The following is a 16627-nucleotide window of genomic DNA, read 5'->3' as shown; positions in this document are numbered from 1 at the left end:
GACAGGACATTACCGGGTAGGGGAGATTATGGTAGAGGAAATGATACAGTGGGTCTAGGTATCTGACATTTCAACGTACAATAGACAGTCCCTGCTCAGAAGAACTTACAATCTAATTTAGACAGGACATTTCAGGATAGGGGAGATTATGGTAGAGGAAATGATACAGTGGATCTAGGTATCTGACATTTCAACGTACAATAGACAGTCCCTGCTCAGAAGAACTTACAATCTAATTTAGACAGGATATTTCAGGATAGGGGAGATTATGGTAGAGGAAATGATACAGTGGGTCTAGGTATCTGACATTTCAACGTACAATAGACAGTCCCTGCTCAGAAGAACTTACAATCTAATTTAGACAGGATATTTCAGGATAGGGGAGATTATGGTAGAGGAAATGATACAGTGGGTCTAGGTATCTGACATTTCAACGTACAATAGAGAGTCCCTGCTCAGATGAGCTTACAATCTAATTTAGACAGGACATTACAGGGTAGGGGAGATTATGGTAGAGGAAATGATACAGTGGGTCTAGGTATCTGACATTTCAACGTACAATAGAGAGTCCCTGCTCAGATGAGCTTACAATCTAATTTAGACAGGACATTACCGGGTAGGGGAGATTATGATAGAGGAAATGATACAGTGGGTCTAGGTGTTTGACAGCAGTGAGGGGGAGTTAAGAGTTGAAAGCAGTTTAAAAAAAATGGGCCTTTAGCTTGGATTTGAACACTGCCAGGGACGGAGCACGACGTATTGATTCAGGCCTCCTGTTCCAGGCATACGGTGCCGCAAAAAAGAAGTGACGGAGTCTGGAGTTGGTGGTGGAAGAGAAGGGTACAGATAAAAGGGGCTTACTCTTATCTGTCTCTGTGTTCCACCTTTTTTTCCACCCCAGACTATTAAGATGTTTTATTGTGTTGACTTTGAGTGGCATATTTATGGAACATTTTTACTGCTAAAGTTGTCTGTTGCTTATATGCCTTGAGAAAAGGAGACTGCGAGGGGATTTGATCGAGACTTTCAAAATCCTGAAAGGAATCGACAAAATAGAGCAGGAAAAAAAAATAATTTACAATGTCCAATGTGACACGGACAAGAGGACATGGACTGAAGCTAAGGGGGGACAAGTCCAGGACAAATATCAGGAAGTTCCGCTTCACGCAACGAGTGGTGGACACCTGGAATGCTCTCCCAGAGGAGGTTGTTGCGGAATCCACCATTCTAGGATTTAAAAGCAAACTAGATGCACATTTCCTTACGAGAGGCATAGAGGGATATGGGTGACTAAAATTATACAAATCTATAAGGCAATAGAAACTTGTTTTTCTAAGGTTAAATTACAAAGTCAAACATATACAACCTTAGATAAAGATATTATTTATCCCATTTAGGACCTCAGCGGTGCATGCTGTGAGGAATTTTCATTCACAGACTTGTTTGCACAAAAGTCTTCATCGGTCTCAATTTTTTATGTATTTTTTCTATATATAAATTTTTATTTAAATATTTCATTTAATAAATAAGTTTTCTCTCTTTTAGAGAAGCATAGCAGGGGCTCTTCACCAACATAGGCTATGTTTCGCCCAGGGGGCTTTATCAAGGTATTTTCCCCTTTATTAAATTGCTTGTTCCATGAATACTGCCGGAAATGTTTCAGGCATAATAAAGGGGAAAATACCTTGATAAAGCCCCCTGGGCTGAAGAGCCCCTGCTATGCTTCTCTAAAAGAGATGAGTACTTTTTTCAAAACTTATTTATTAAATGAAATATTTAAATAAAAATTTATATATAGAAAAAAATACATAAAAAATTGAGACCGATGAAGACTTTTGTGCAAACAAGTCTGTGAATGAAAATTCCTCACAGCATGCACCGCTGAGGTCCTAAATGGGATAAATAATATCTTTATCTAAAGTTGTATACGTTTGACTAAAATTACGCCAGGTGTACACCTGGCTGGGCCTCCGCGTGTGCGGATGGTCGGACTTGATGGACCGAAGGTCTGATCTGGAGATGGCAGTTCTTATGTTCTTATTCTTGCTGTACACCCAGTGGCATAGTAAGGGTGAGTGGTGTCTAGGGCAGTGGTGCCCTTCCCCCGCCCTCTTCCCTTTCCCTGGACCTTTTTTGCTTCTCCATCATGAGCAGCGTGCCGTCAGTATTAGCTTGCCCTTTGACGTCATGTCCTCCTTTGTTTAGAAAGCTTCACTTGGCTCCCAGTTCGTTTTAGGATCCAGTTTAAGTGTGCATGTGTTATCTGTAAGCTTCTCTATGGAATATTTGACCCGTTAGTTCCCTTATATTGGAATACTAATAGATCTTGCCACTCGAGGATTGCACAGAAATATCAATTATAGTTCCCCTCTTTCAAAAGAAGTTAAATCTTTTGTGTTCAAACTGATAGAAACTTGGAACAAACTCCCTGACTCTGTAAGACTGATAGGTCAGCTCCAATAATTTTGTAAAACCCTAAAAACTTTGTTGTTCACACAATATCTTAATGGTTGACCTACTGAAGTGACGAATTTGATGGCATTTTCACATTCACTTTCTCAGGTTCGTATTCTTTTATATATTCTGGTCTTAATTATTTGTGAACCGAGTCAAGCTCTGTTAGGAGATATATATAAGCCGAAGACTAGACTAGACTTCCTAGGCACGGGTCCCGGACGTGACATCAGAAAGAGTGCTAATGCCGACATGGCCAGCAACCTCGTGTTGTGGGAAGGGAGGAGGCACGTGCGCCGAGCATGGAGAGGAGGAGGCATTCCACGCCCTTAGGAAGACCGTGCCCGGGGCGGACCTCCCCACTTACTATGCCACCTTGGGTGAATATTTTCAATAAATAAATCTTAATAAAAAAAATTATGCAGGTCATTAAATCTAACCTTGTGTTTCTACCTGAGACAATGAAGGGTGAAATGGAGAATCGGTCAGGTTTTTAAGTGGCCTCTGCACTGGGAGCTTTTACCCTTGTGGAAAGAGATCAACATCCTTATTCTAGAAGCATTTCCACACGCAGGATCATGGACACGTTTAAATACTGATTTCAGAAAGGGCCTCAGTGTGAGCGGATTTTACCAATAAAATACAGGTTCCAAACTCACTGCAATCAAATGCAAATTTGATATAGATCTAGCTCAATTTGCATGTAAGACCCAAAGTTGTCAAGGGACACAGCAGTTGAATGCAGTGAGTTTGGAATCTGCATTTTTATTGGTACTGGTTTAGTGGGTGTTTTGTAAGTTTTGCTCAATTACAATTACATAATTCAAACCCCTTTTACTAAACCGCAAAAACATTTTATAGCGCAGGCCGGCGTGCTGAATTGTCTGCGCCGCTCCCAACGCTCATAGAGTTCCCTTTCAGCACGCCGGCCTGTGCTAAAAATCGCTTCCGTGGTTTTGTAAAACAATGTTTCTCAGCTCGATCCTGGAGTACCCCCTTGCCAGTCAGTTTTTCAGGATAACCACAATGAATATGCATAAACTTGATTTGCATTCACTGCCTCCATTACATGCAAATTTCTTCCATGCATATTCATTGTGGATATCCTGAGAACCTGACTGGCAAGGGGGTACTGTTGTGAAAAGCAGGGGTAAGCGTCCCAGGAGATTTTTACACCAGCTCAAAGCCACGTACAGATTTCTAAAAGTGATTGTATTCTCAGAGAATGACAATATGGATTCTGGTCCTGGTATAATGACATGAGCGTTAGCATTGCCAACGCAAGGGATTAAGGGAGTCATTCCACCTTTGTCTCCCACTGTTTATTTCTGCCTCAGAAATAAACCCAAATTAAAATTGCAACCTCACTGCTTATTTGCGGCCCTTGCACATGTAGGTTTGTAAAATGGGGCAGCTACAAGTGGAGGCAGTGCCACTTGCACACCATAAGAACATAAGAAGTTGCCTCCACTGGGTCAGACCAGAGGTCCATCGTGCCCAGCGGTCCGCTCCCGCGGCGGCCCATCAGGTCCACGACCTGTGAAGTGGTTTCTGACTATTCCTGTAACCTACCTCCACTTCTATCTGTACCCCTCAATCCCCTTTTCTTTCAGGAACCTATCTAGACCCTCCTTGAAGCCCGTAGCGTGCTCTGGCCTATCACAGCCTCCGGGAGCGCATTCCATGTGTCCACCACCCTCTGAGTGAAAAAGAACTTCCTAGCATTTGTTCTAAACCTGTCCTTTTTTCAATTTCTCCATAGTTGTGGAAGCCATTCATTTTATCCATGTGCCCGTTTCTAAAATGGCCGCTCTCACTGAACACACTGACAAATACGCCTGCGCTCCTGCAGATATTTTAGGCAAGATTCTGCATTGGCACCGTCTTTTATATCTCAATTCCAATGTCCACGTTTTATGTAAAACTGGGTTCAGGGGATATTGGAACAATTTGAAGGGAGTACCATTGGGAGTGTCAGCAGAGGATGAGTCAATAGCTCTGAAGGTGTCGTCGGATGCTCGAGCAAACTCTTGTAGTATGCTTAGCAGCCTCCATCATTTTGAAAGGTTGGCACCTTGCATGAGAATGTGTGCCGGTATAAACTCTCATTCGTATGGATAGTGACTCAAAATGATGGCACAGGGGGCTCTCTTTTGTTTCCTTTGCTTTCTGGTCTACCATGATAATGAGATACTTTTAGAGGTCTTTTTGTGACTCTACAGCGCTGCATATGTTTCACGGTCGCCATTTTCATCATCTTATACTTTCCTTTCTAGATCCGGAAAAGTATGATTGATGGACTTGAGGGACATCGATGTATCAAAACTCAGGTTAAATCTTTGGACGAGGTAAAATCAGCACATTTCTTGCAGTCATTCTTTCGGGGGACAGGAGTAGGATGAGGATGCAATCATTATATTCCAGAATGTTCGGCTAGGGTAAATGCCTAGAGTAAGTGAAGAGCCATGTGCTTCCTTGTATTCTCCGAGGATGGCAGTATGAATTCTGGCCCTGGGTGGATCTATCTCAAGAGGTTTCATCACATGAATTAATGGGTTAAAGACTGAGTGGTTGCAGCTTTATCGTTCCTAGGAAAAGCGGTTTTCATTAGCAGAAGATAGATATCGGAATATGCGCGCGCACCCACGGGTCAAGGGTGTCGCATAATGCCAACTAGACAGTGGTAATGTTATCAGTCTTATTTGATTTAGCATTTACTTGGTGTTGGGTATTTACGAGGGCGGTTTAAAAGGTTCAGTAAAAAAAAAAAAAAAATCAAGTTAAACAAATATTTTTTTAAAATTTAACAAAGCCATATTTTTCCGATGACATTCGAAAACTGGAAACTCACTGGACTAACGGCCTCTTTTACAAAGCCGCGGGGCAACAGCTCCAAAGCCCTTTAAATCGGGGGCGCTAGCGTGGCTTTGTGAAAGAGGCCGTAAGTGTATATATATATATATATATATATAGCCCTCAATGGAGACTATGTTGAGAAACATAACTGGGTTTTGGTTTTTATTTTTTTTTTTAACTGAACTTTCAAACCCTGGAATATTCAACTCTTTAATAAAAAAAAAAAGAAAAGAAATCAATTTCTCTATGACAAAATACCAAAACAAAACAAAAAAAATTCAAATCCCTTATGTTTGATGGTCTTTTCTTATGCTGTCTTTTCCCTTAAATTATGAGATTAAATCGGTTTACCACTATTTCAGATTTTTTTTTCTTCTTTCACCCACCTTTCACTATGCCACAGTAGCAGCTCCCATGCGGCAAACGCTCTGATGCTCATTAAATCCCTGTGGGCGCCAGAGTGATTACCATGGCAACCCTAGCCATTCTTGTCCAGTCAATATTTCCCAGAGACCGACAATACCAGTTCTAGCCGTAGGGGTCCTTTTATCAAGCTGCGGTAAGGGGGTTGACGCGCGTTAAACCACTAGCCGCTAACGCCTGCATTGAGACGGCGTTCGTTTTTTAGCCGGCCGCGGGGATTAGCGCGTGATGAAGTGTCCGACGGGCTAACCCCGCCATCGCGGCTTGATAAAAGGACCCCTTAGCGCTGTGGTATGGACTGGACTGTGGTGCTCTCACTGTGCCCCCCCCCCAAATGTACTGTGTCTCACCCTCCTCTCTACATTCATGGCTTATCCCCTTTGCAATTCCAGAGATACATCGACACGGCAGTCAGGAATTATACCTGGGCCCCCATAAAAAGCACCAATTACAGGTAAACATCGTGATGATGTGTGGAAGCACTAGACCAATTTATCAAAGGTTTTTAAAAAATATTTTCTGTCTATAGTAACTCAGATACAGCCAGTGAGACACTTACTAGGAGAGAGTTTACATATTTGAAGCTTTTGAGCAATTAGAGATGGTGTCCGATGCGCTGTAATAGAGAATGACACGGGGACAAATTTGTCCCCGTGTCGTTCTCTACTCTGTTAACTTAAGCCTGACTCTTCTTCAGAGTTTAGGCCTATTTTCGTGATCTCAGTGTTCTCTCTCCCTCCATCTAGCTTGGGCCTGGTTTTGCCACCTTACAGCAACTATTACATTCGAGCAAACCTGAGTGACCAGATCCTTCAAGTACAGTGTAAGTAGCCACCGTCCAATTTTTGTGACTTTTCATACACTATTTGATCTGAACCCAGCAACTGGCACTGTGAATGAGCAAAATAAAGTTAGCTTATGTGTCACCGTATATACCAAAGTGAGCTATAAAGAAATAAAATGCAAAGAGAAGCTGTGTAGATTATGTTTTGTCCCAAGGCAGATGTCGCTGTAAGCGAAAAGCAGGAAGTAGGGGCTGATTCACTGCTTGCAATGGGAGCTGTTTGCTAAAGGCAGCAATGCGACAGAAGCAAAATTCTTTCTAAAGCCTGTGAAAGTTTGCACGCTGTTTCTTTGACATTTTCGTTTCTTGTAGACCTTATTTTCATTTCCTTTGGTTTCTTTGAGTTGATTTTCTAAGCTTGCATGTTTCTCTTGTTCTCTGTCTTTATCCTTTTGTCTCCTATTTCTTACTTTCTCTTCCTACCTTTGCTTTTCTCTTTTTCCGCTCTCTTCTTGTATTCTTCTGTTACTCATTTCCTCTTATCTTTTTCTACAACCTCATTTCATTTTTCTTCTTTTTCTCTCTCTCTCTCTCTCATTCTCTTCCTTTCTCACAGTGTGCTCTCTTCTGCATTCACTCATACGTCCTCTTTTTCTCTCTCCTTTCTTTTGACCATCTCTCCCTCTTTATGTACTTTCTTGCTTCTCCTCCAATCTCCTCCTCTTTCTCTCTTCTTTCTTTCTTTCCTGTTACCTCCCTCCCATCTTTCTCCTTTGTGTCCCCATTCTCTTTTTTTTCTTTCCTTTCCTTTTAGTCTTCTTTATTTTTCTTCTTTTCCCTTCTCATATTTTCTTCCTATCCCTCCCCTCTTTACCTTTCCTCTTCCCATTTTCATCTTCCTGCTCTCTCTTTATTGATTTTTGCATGTTTTTTGCTGACTCAGGGATATACTTTTGTCTCTAGAGGGCTATGGCTATTTGGTATTGATTTTCTTTTTCCTTTTGTTGGTTACTTTCTGTTCCGTTAGAAATAGAAAGGTTATTTCTCAAATAATTTCTGTCCTTCATTTCTATTTTCTTTTGATGAGATCAATTGTCGCATGCATATTTGTTTGCTTCTTTTCCTTTGATGTCGCTTTTTGCTAAAGGTTTTCTTTTCAGTATGATTATGAGACACAATATTTTTATTCAAATAGTCATTGAATAAAATATTGTTTGTAACCCTCCCCCTCCTTTCCACCCACCCTCCCCTTTTTCTTTGTTTTTTGGTTTCTTTGTATTTTTTGTTTCTTTTCTATTCGTTTTTTTTCTTGCTTTCTCTCTATGGTGGATTCAAACAGTGCCAAACAAGAAAATAAAGGGCAAGTATGATCAGTATTAGACCACTAAGCCTTCACGTAAAACCTACCCTTGTCCGATATACCCTTCCCGGTCTCCTTGCTCCCAACCTTCACCCATCACCCAATCACCAAGCCTGCTTGCCCATTTTGCCAGTTTGCCAAGCACCAGCACAACCCCCACCAAACTCCTCCTGTCTCCTCTCCTTCTGTCCTCCCCTCAGCCACTCTCTTCCTCTTGGAAGCAATACCTTGTTCTTTTCATGGTAGCTGTGCCGCTATTTAGCTCTTTTCTTCTCACCCACTCTGTGGGCATTGCTAGAGATTCTTCTTGAAATACCTTTGGAATAAATTATTACATCAAGCTGTCATGGTCATTATTGAATAAGGTTTTGTAGCTTGTTTCAAACCCCTCTCTTCCTTACATCCCTCTCCCCATCCTGTTCTTCTCCTTATTCTTGTACTCTCTCTCAGTCTTTTCCCACAAATCTTCCTCACCATACCCTGTTTTTCCTCCACCCACCCCTGCCTCTCTACTTCAGAACAACTCAACCTGCAAGGAGCCAGGCTGTATAGTGATTCATGAAGGGAACTGAGAGGAAATATAAGCCTTAGGGCAATTGAAGTAAAGACTGGTTGCTTCTAGTCTCATCTGAAAGCATTTTGAAGGTTTCTATTTTATGGATATAATCTCGAGATAGATTGTACGGTAGAAGCCCTAGCCTCGATTCTCCTGTCCTCAGCAGGGTCGTGACAAAAGTAAATAAACGAATGCCGAAAATAATTGAAGCAGGCTTCTTGTCAGTAAAATAGATCAATGACAAGATATTGTGGGGCACGGTCATAAAATGGCTGAATGTGTTTTGATAGAGGGGATTTATTGAAAGAAATGCTGGTCAGGCGGTAAGGGACAAATTACCCATGAGTCACTGCTGGCGTCCGGGTCCTAGAAATAGCTGGTGAGGAATGCCTGCTGTGTGCTTTGGACCCTGAATAAAGAATCCGGTGCTGGAACTCAAGCAAGTGTGACGTGAGTTCACGATCCAAATGCACAGCATTAGACTGTGTCAGGGAAGTCTAGGCCAGTTCCTTCAGTTTAGCACAGGGCTGGGTAACCTTTAAACAAAGAGGGCTGCATGAATGGCAGTGCTATCCCCACAGAAAATTAACAAATGCTCCATATACTTCACTGCCAGCAAAGCTCAATGGGATGACTGAGTGCACATGAATTATTTCCAGAATGTTCTGTCTTTCAAAGCACTGTCAAACAAGTCTTGTCCCAAAGTTGTATGCTTCAGTGGACAAAACTCTGCATAATGATATCTGTGTGGGCTGTTTTATGTGTCTAGCTCCTCTGGTCTTGTGGGTCACATAAAATTCAATGGCGGGTTGCAGGTTGCCCACCCCAGGTCTAGCACGATCACTGTTGGGGCTCATTGACCGAGCAAGTACTGGTCAGCTGCTGTTGATCCTATATCTACAGGGTGTAATATCAAAAGGGAGGACCTTTTCTCTTGCCCAATACTCGTATCTTAAAATAAGACCTGCAATAATCATACATTAGAGGGAAAGCAGGACGTTGGTTAGACAGAGAGGGTAGCACTGTGATTAAGGGAGGTCAAGCACATACAGACCGAGGTAAAGTGTGAAAGAGGAATATTCTCTCTAGCATTTTCAGCCTTGCTCGCTTCAGTTTGAGTTGTCTATCCCAAATGACCCTGTGATGGCAATGCTAATGGAAAAATGAGTAGTGTTTCGTATTCCTTTTCCTCCTCTCCTTTCATTGGCTTGTCTCCAAACCCTTTTCACCTTAACAGTCCTGTCGGAAAGCAACAGTCCAACCAATGGCTGTACTTGTCCCTTCAGGGGCTATAGTTGTGTCTTGCAGTGCATTGTGGGAAGAATAAGAGTGGGGTGGATTAGTATGAATTCGTTACCTGAAATATTTAGTCTGCTTTAATTATTTCTAGTAATATGGACAGGTCCAAAGACAAAAACTGACTGTATTAATGCTAAAAGATAAAGCCAGCACCTTCCTGAAAGACTGTCTAAACGAAAAGTCCTAAAACAGAGGTTCACCACTCTGGTCCAGAAGTGCTACAAAGAGTCTAGTTTGCAAATTAACCATGGAAGGACATCTGATAAATATTCACTGCAAACATCCCTTGTATACAGCTCCGAAAGATTGGAATTCAGAGCCCCTAGCTTAAAAATGCATTACCAAGAGCTTGGGCTTCCCAATCCCGAACATTCAGCACTGTCCCTTTTGGCGTAAACAGCTTAGCTATTCAGTGTCTACATACTGCATCTTTAAGGATTCAGTATTGGGCCTCATTGGTTCATATGAAATTAAACACCACAAAAACAAAACTTTTATGGTTTGGTCCTAATTTGGAATTACTGCCCTCCATAGTATCATTACCTTGGGGTATTTCATTACAAATTGAGTTTACATCTAAAATCCTTGGTTTCCTCCTGGACTCTACACTCTCAGATTACTTAGATGGGTTCGCCAGTTATTCTTTCAGCAGCATTTTGCTGTGTTGGTTCTGGCGATTATTTGATCACAATTGGGTTATGCTAATTTCCTCTCTGTCTGTCTGAATAAATGCAATCTGAAAAGATTGCAACTTATTCAAAATACTGTGGCAAAATTGATATTTGGTAAGCGCAAATATGATCATCTGATCCCCTTTACTTAGGGTACTTCATTGGCTTCCTCTGTTTTGGAGAATTCGATTCAAATGTATTTGTGTGATTTATAAAATTTGGTATGGGATTTTCTCCCCCTTAATTCCTGTCCTTTTCAATTCTTGTTGACCATCTCATTCAAGAAATACTCAGAAATATAAACTTGGTTTTCCATCAGTTAAGAGTATTAAAACTATATCCAATTTTTGCAAATCTGCAAAAATGTGGAAATGAGCTTCATTCGGAGATCAGGTTACTTCCTCACTTAACAACTTTTCAGAAAATGTTCAAAACTTATCTATTTCTGAAATCTCTGGTTGATTCTTCTGTTCCAAGATCATTTTGGAATAGAATCATCTCATTCTCTAGCTGAATTTAGGAAATCTTGTTAACCGAGTTGAGCCCTTTTTGAAAGGGATGAATCGGTATAGAAAACCAAGGATTGGATTGGTCTCCTTGTGTCCATTACAGGACTTAAGTATTTTTCTTTTCAGGTAGCTCAGTGTTGAAGACGGTTGCCATTTCATATCGAATTAGGAACCAAGTCCTGCATAAAGAAACAACACTTACTTCTTGCCTTTTCTTCTGAATGGTTTCTGCCAGGCCTCCTTCATCGATCTCAGGGTTGTAAACCGCTATCCTCTGTTAATGATATCAATCCTTTAATGCTATTAAATTATCTGAAGTCCTTTTTTAAAAAAAATAATATCTTTATTAGAGCAAAACCAGTGCATTCACAACAAAATGAGTCTAGAACAGAAGCAAAAGCACACTCTCTCCTTTGAAAGACAGCCCAAAGGTACAAACTCTCGTCAGAAGAACGACATACTGAAAATGAACATAGCAAAAACCCTACAGCAGGGTAATCTGAAGTCCTTTTAATTACACTGTCCACGATAAGCTTAAGTTATAAAAGCAAGACTGCATATACTAGCAATGTTCTTGGATGGTGTTTAAAAAGTCATTGAGTAAGCCAAACCTGAATTGAAGGGATCCTGCTCCATTTTATGTTTCTCCAGTTTTCCTTGATTATTTTTTAAGAAGATAATTTAGGCATTTCAATGTTTGTGAAAAATGGCAGGTGTAGGCCACTGAAAAGTTTATTTTTGCTGCGCGTATGTATCCACAAAACAGTATATTCTCTGTAGGCGTACCTTATATACAACCTATCGGGAATCACATCCAAGTTCAGAAGTGGACTAGTGGAGTTCAATGTTTAATTTCCGTACTGCATATAAATGCAGATATATCATAAGGGGCTGACTGATGCCCTCCTGGTTTAGCACCCTACTATGTTTGGGGACTGTGATTCCCAAATTCCTTTACGTCAATGCTGGAAAATTCTGGTCTTCCAGGACTGCAAATCGGTCTGGTTTTCAGGCTATCAATGATTTTGCATGAGATTTTTTTGCGTGCATTTGCTACCTCCATTGTATGTAAATATATTTCATGCATATTCATCAGGGTACCTAAAAACCAGGCTTAGGGCACAGGAATTAGCCACTACTGTAGCAAATCCATTGAAGCAATAGCACAGAACCAGAACTGTCCGTTATGGCATGCAGCTTTTTGGTCACTCTACTATTGAGATCAAGAGCAAGACGTCAAATTGTAGGATTTTTAGTTTTGGATACCTGTCTACTGGGAACTAGATTGAAATGATCAGTTTATTCACCCAGATTATACAGCTCCGTTCTCAAATGTGCTAGATTATCACCGAGCCTGACAGCTCAAGGGTAACAACACCCCATAATGCATTGTACTTTTGGTTTATTCCTGTGTTAGCCTTTGGTTGGACTGTATTCATCAAGGACCCCAGTTTGGCCATGTTGATGCCTGAAAAATAATTTTTTATCAGCCAAAAATTGTTTTGGTAAAATCTATTCACATATAAGCATAGCATGTGTTTTGTTTTGTTTTTTTAATGTAATAAGAGAGAGATTCCTGTATAATCTACATGCGCATATATAAAACCTCTATGCATATATATATATACGTACATATATATATATGTGTTTGTTTGTGTGTGTGTATATGTCAATATATTATCTATATTAACACATTTACAAGAGATCAAACATTACATTTCAGAATATGAAAAATGATAAATCTAATAACGTTGTCAATTTATTGGTGATGGTGATCCTTCTTTGGAGGTACTCGTCACAAACAGAAATCCTTTCTTTTCTCTCTTGTTAAACTAAATCAATTGATTGGATATTTTTTAGTTGGCTCTCTCTCTCTCTTCGTCGCCGAGGCTTGCTTTTGAGTAAGCCTACTCCTTGTTAATACCCTGCCATATAACCATACCTTTCTGTTGCAGATTTTGAATCCTTGTTGTCCAACAACTTTGAGTCCGAGGGACATGTGTTCATAGCCCCCAGGTAGCTTTGTGTGTGTGTTTGCTGAGGTGTTTGTGGATAACCTTCCTTATCCCTCACCGCTTTTGTTCATCTTCACACTACCAACAGTCAGTGGCGTACTGAGGACAGGAGGCACCCGGGGCAGTAGTACCCTCCTCTTCCCCCCCCCCCCATACACACACTCGGGATCTCCCTTCACCCCACTGTAAATCTTCACCAGCACGGGTGGTTTCTCTAGCATGCCGTTTGCACCAGCATTGGGTTTCTCTCTGATGTCACTTCCTGGCCCTGTGACTCAGAAGGGAACCAGGCCAGCATGAGCATCAGGCAGGAGAAGTTGCTCGTTCTGACGAAGATCTACAGAGGTACAGGGTGGGAGGAGGGATGACGCGAGCAGGACGGGGTTGGGCGAAGAGGTACTGGCGCCCCCATTGAGACAGTCCGCACCTGCGCCCCGCCTTACTACGCCAATGCCAACAATACTTACTTACTTTCATGTCTACTAGCTGAATCTGTTCACTTGTCTCCTTATTCATTAACCCCCCTCTTTTAGTAAAGCCATCAACGTGAACCAGAGCGGTAAATGCTCTGAGGCCCATAAGAACTGAATTGTCGTCAAGCATTTGCCGCATGGCACTCGGCTTTGTAAAAGGGGGCCTAAATATTTATCTACCATCCACTCGCCTTCTAGTGTATCTACAACCGATTGATCGTTCCATCCATTCACTTTTTATTTTACTAGCCCTCTTTCATGTTCACTTTCTCATCATCTACTTACCCATAAGTGCCTATTTGCCATAAGTAACCTATTTGCATCGACTCACTGCCTTATCAGTTCCACATTTTTTCTGTACCCTCCCACTCCTCACTTTCTCCCGCCTGCTTACCTGGAACACTTTCTTTTCTTTCTACTTACTTATCGGTCTCCACATTCCATCCGATCACCAGTCATCCTGCTGTCTATTGAGTAGAGAGGCCTGAAAACACTCTGGCTGTTTCCATTGCATTCCCATTGCACAGGTTTTGTTGGATCTCAATCACGGTTTACAATAGCTAGGTTTTTGAAATTGGGAGATGATGGCAGTGCTTCCTGTCCTTTCAAAAACCCTCCAGATTAAAGTTGTGGGGCCCGTTATTCAACCCGCAGTAGTCACTGAATTTTACAAAGCTGCGGGTCTGAGTTAAGCCCTAGTAACATAGTAGATGACGGCAGATAAAGACCCGAATGGTCCATCCAGTCTGCCCAACCTGATTCCATTTAAATTTTTTCTTCTTAGCTATTTCTGGGTAAGAATCCAAAGCTCTACCCGGTACTGTGCTTGGGTTCAACTGCCGAAATCTCCGTTAAAACCTACTCCAGCCCAGCTACACCCTCCCAGCCATTGAAGCCCTCCCCAGCCCATCCTCCACCAAACGGCCATACACAGACACAGACCGTGCAAGTCTGCCCAGTACTGGGCCATGTCTGGGCTCTGGCACTGAATATTCAGATAAGTTTGAGCACCCAGAAGTTAACTAGACACTGACATATTGTGACAGAGCCGGTACCTGTATTTTCCGGAACCCGGTCTCTGCTCACCCGAGCGCAACTCCGGCGTGCTTCCGATGAAGGAAGGAAGTCCTGTTGGTATCTTTACTTGTCAGGAATCAAAAATCCAAAAAAACAACAAATCAGCTTTACTGGTTCAAAGTCACTTTATTCAGTGAAACACTGATGGGAGCACCGTCTCCCTTAAGCATTCAAAGAAAAAAAAATCAAAGTCCAAGTAGAATGCTTATCCAAATATCAAAAATAAAGTATGGAGTGGACCCACTGGAATGGGTTTACCACTGCTACCTTCAATCAGGCAATTTAGGTAAGTAACAGTTCAATAATGCAATTACTAACAGAACTCTAGAGGGGTTGTCTTTATCCTAAGAAGGTAAAGGAACCTTTTTCCCTCTCACTCAAGTTCTGGGCCTCCAAGCTCAGCAAGTCTTAAAGCTTGGCTGTAACCAACAGAGAAGCTGTTGGTGGGGGAGGGGAGTAAAGGAATTCACTTATCACTTTTCTGATATTTCAGAATGCCAATAATGGCCCCACTATCCCAACCTGGATCTTAAGTGAATTCTCCCCAAAATCATAACATTTACTTCCCTCACATTCACATAAATGAGTCCCCAATTCATGGCCAATTGAATTAACAAAAAAAAAAACGTTTTTTTTTTTTTTTCCCTAGCACAAGTCTATGCAGTTCACACACACAGCACTACTGCACAACAATACTCTATTAACCATAGAAAGCTCCTGCCTGCACAAACCTCCAGACCTGCCACTTATCCTCACTCCAGGAGCATGTCTTCAGGCAGTCCAAGGTTTTCTCCCCAATCCATGGGTTCAGGCAGAGCTGGCTGGTTGGCAATAGGGTCAGTGTCAGCTTCCTGCATTATCACATCCTCACAGTCAGGAACATAATCAGGAGAGACCCTTCCTTGAGCTGGCTCAGGGCCAACTAACTTTCCTCTCCTCAGAGCAGCCTCTATATTGTTCAACCGAACACACCCTGCTCTCTGAGGGGGAGGAGTTACCTGCACTGTTTGCTTAGTTTGTCTTGGGTTTTTCATTATGGGTCTCAGCTGAGAGTGAACAGGAGGAGGGAGGTTCCTCTGAAGCTCTTCTGAGCTGTTCTGCTCCCCTTCCTCTACTCCCTGCAGTTCAGCCTGCTTTAAGTTAAAGGGAAATACACATTTTTCCCTGGGACTAGTCACAATCCTATCCCCGTGGTTAGCTCGCTGTATGACCGGATAGGGTTTAGTCACCGGCAGCTCTGGGATGAGCGGAGCCACAGGGGACGGATTGTGACAATATTCAGGCTGGTGCTCGATTTAGCTCAGCAGACAAAATAAGGACAACCTTTTCGCTATCCTAACTTTATATGTCTAATTAACTAGTTAAGAACATGAAAATAGCAACGCTGGGCCAGACCAATGAGGCATCGGGTCTTTTTCAGATAAGCCCCGCCACTAATGCAAAAAGTGCACGGGCGAAAACTTAAGCCAAGCCACCTTATAAATTATTAAACTATTGAAGCCCTCCGAGGAAATTATTCACATGATTTGAATAATGACTCGGGGGGGCTCTGCCCCCCCCCCCCCCCCTTGTATATCACTTTCTCCAAGTATTCACTTAGCATGGTGTTAGCTAAAACTGTGGCGGGGGTTAACTTTTTGGCGGGGCTTATCTGGAAAAGATCCGAGGCATCTAGCCCAGTATCCTGTTTCCAAAAGAGGCCAATCCGGGTCACAAGTACCCGACAGAAACCCAAATAGCAGCAACATTCCAGAGCTGATATTGTGATGTCCCTTCTCAGTCTCCTCTTTTCAAGGGAGAAGAGGCCCAGTTTCTCTAACCTCTCACTGTACAGCAACTCCTTCAGCCCCTTAACCATTTTGGTCGCTCTTCTCTGGACCCTTTCGAGTAGCACCGTGTCCTTCTTCATGTACGGCGACCAGTGCTGTCCCGGAGAGTTCTTTCCCTGTCACTGCCCCATTCCTGCAAGCTCTGTCCTCATCTGCACAAACCTCAAACACTTTAAAATCATAAGTGTTTGAGGTTTGTGCGGATAAGACTGAGCTTACAGGAATGGGACATGAACAGCAACAAAACTCACGGGGACAGGACAGGAAAACTGAGTTCCTGCGGGGACGGTGACAAAGTGCCTGGTTTTGAAAAGCCATCTG

The 16627-nt window shown here is 42.2% G+C and overlaps 1 protein-coding gene across 4 annotated transcripts in view; it reads left to right on the top strand.

Annotated features, from left to right (window-relative positions):
• CACNA2D2 (calcium voltage-gated channel auxiliary subunit alpha2delta 2) overlaps positions 1-16627 on the top strand; it is a 1199719-nt gene that overhangs the window by 1100577 nt on the left and 82515 nt on the right. For all 4 annotated transcript variants that reach the window (XM_033926190.1, XM_033926189.1, XM_033926191.1 and 1 more), the window contains 4 exons: positions 4731-4802; positions 6126-6187; positions 6480-6556; positions 12868-12928. In XM_033926190.1, coding sequence (XP_033782081.1) covers positions 4731-4802; positions 6126-6187; positions 6480-6556; positions 12868-12928 — 272 coding nt within the window. The remainder of the gene's footprint in view (positions 1-4730; positions 4803-6125; positions 6188-6479; positions 6557-12867; positions 12929-16627) is intronic.

This window comes from Geotrypetes seraphini, chromosome 17 (assembly GCF_902459505.1).
Source record: "Geotrypetes seraphini chromosome 17, aGeoSer1.1, whole genome shotgun sequence".
NCBI lineage: Eukaryota > Metazoa > Chordata > Amphibia > Gymnophiona > Dermophiidae > Geotrypetes > Geotrypetes seraphini.
Note: the sequence above shows the minus strand (reverse complement) of the source record. Positions and strands in the feature narration are given on the sequence as shown.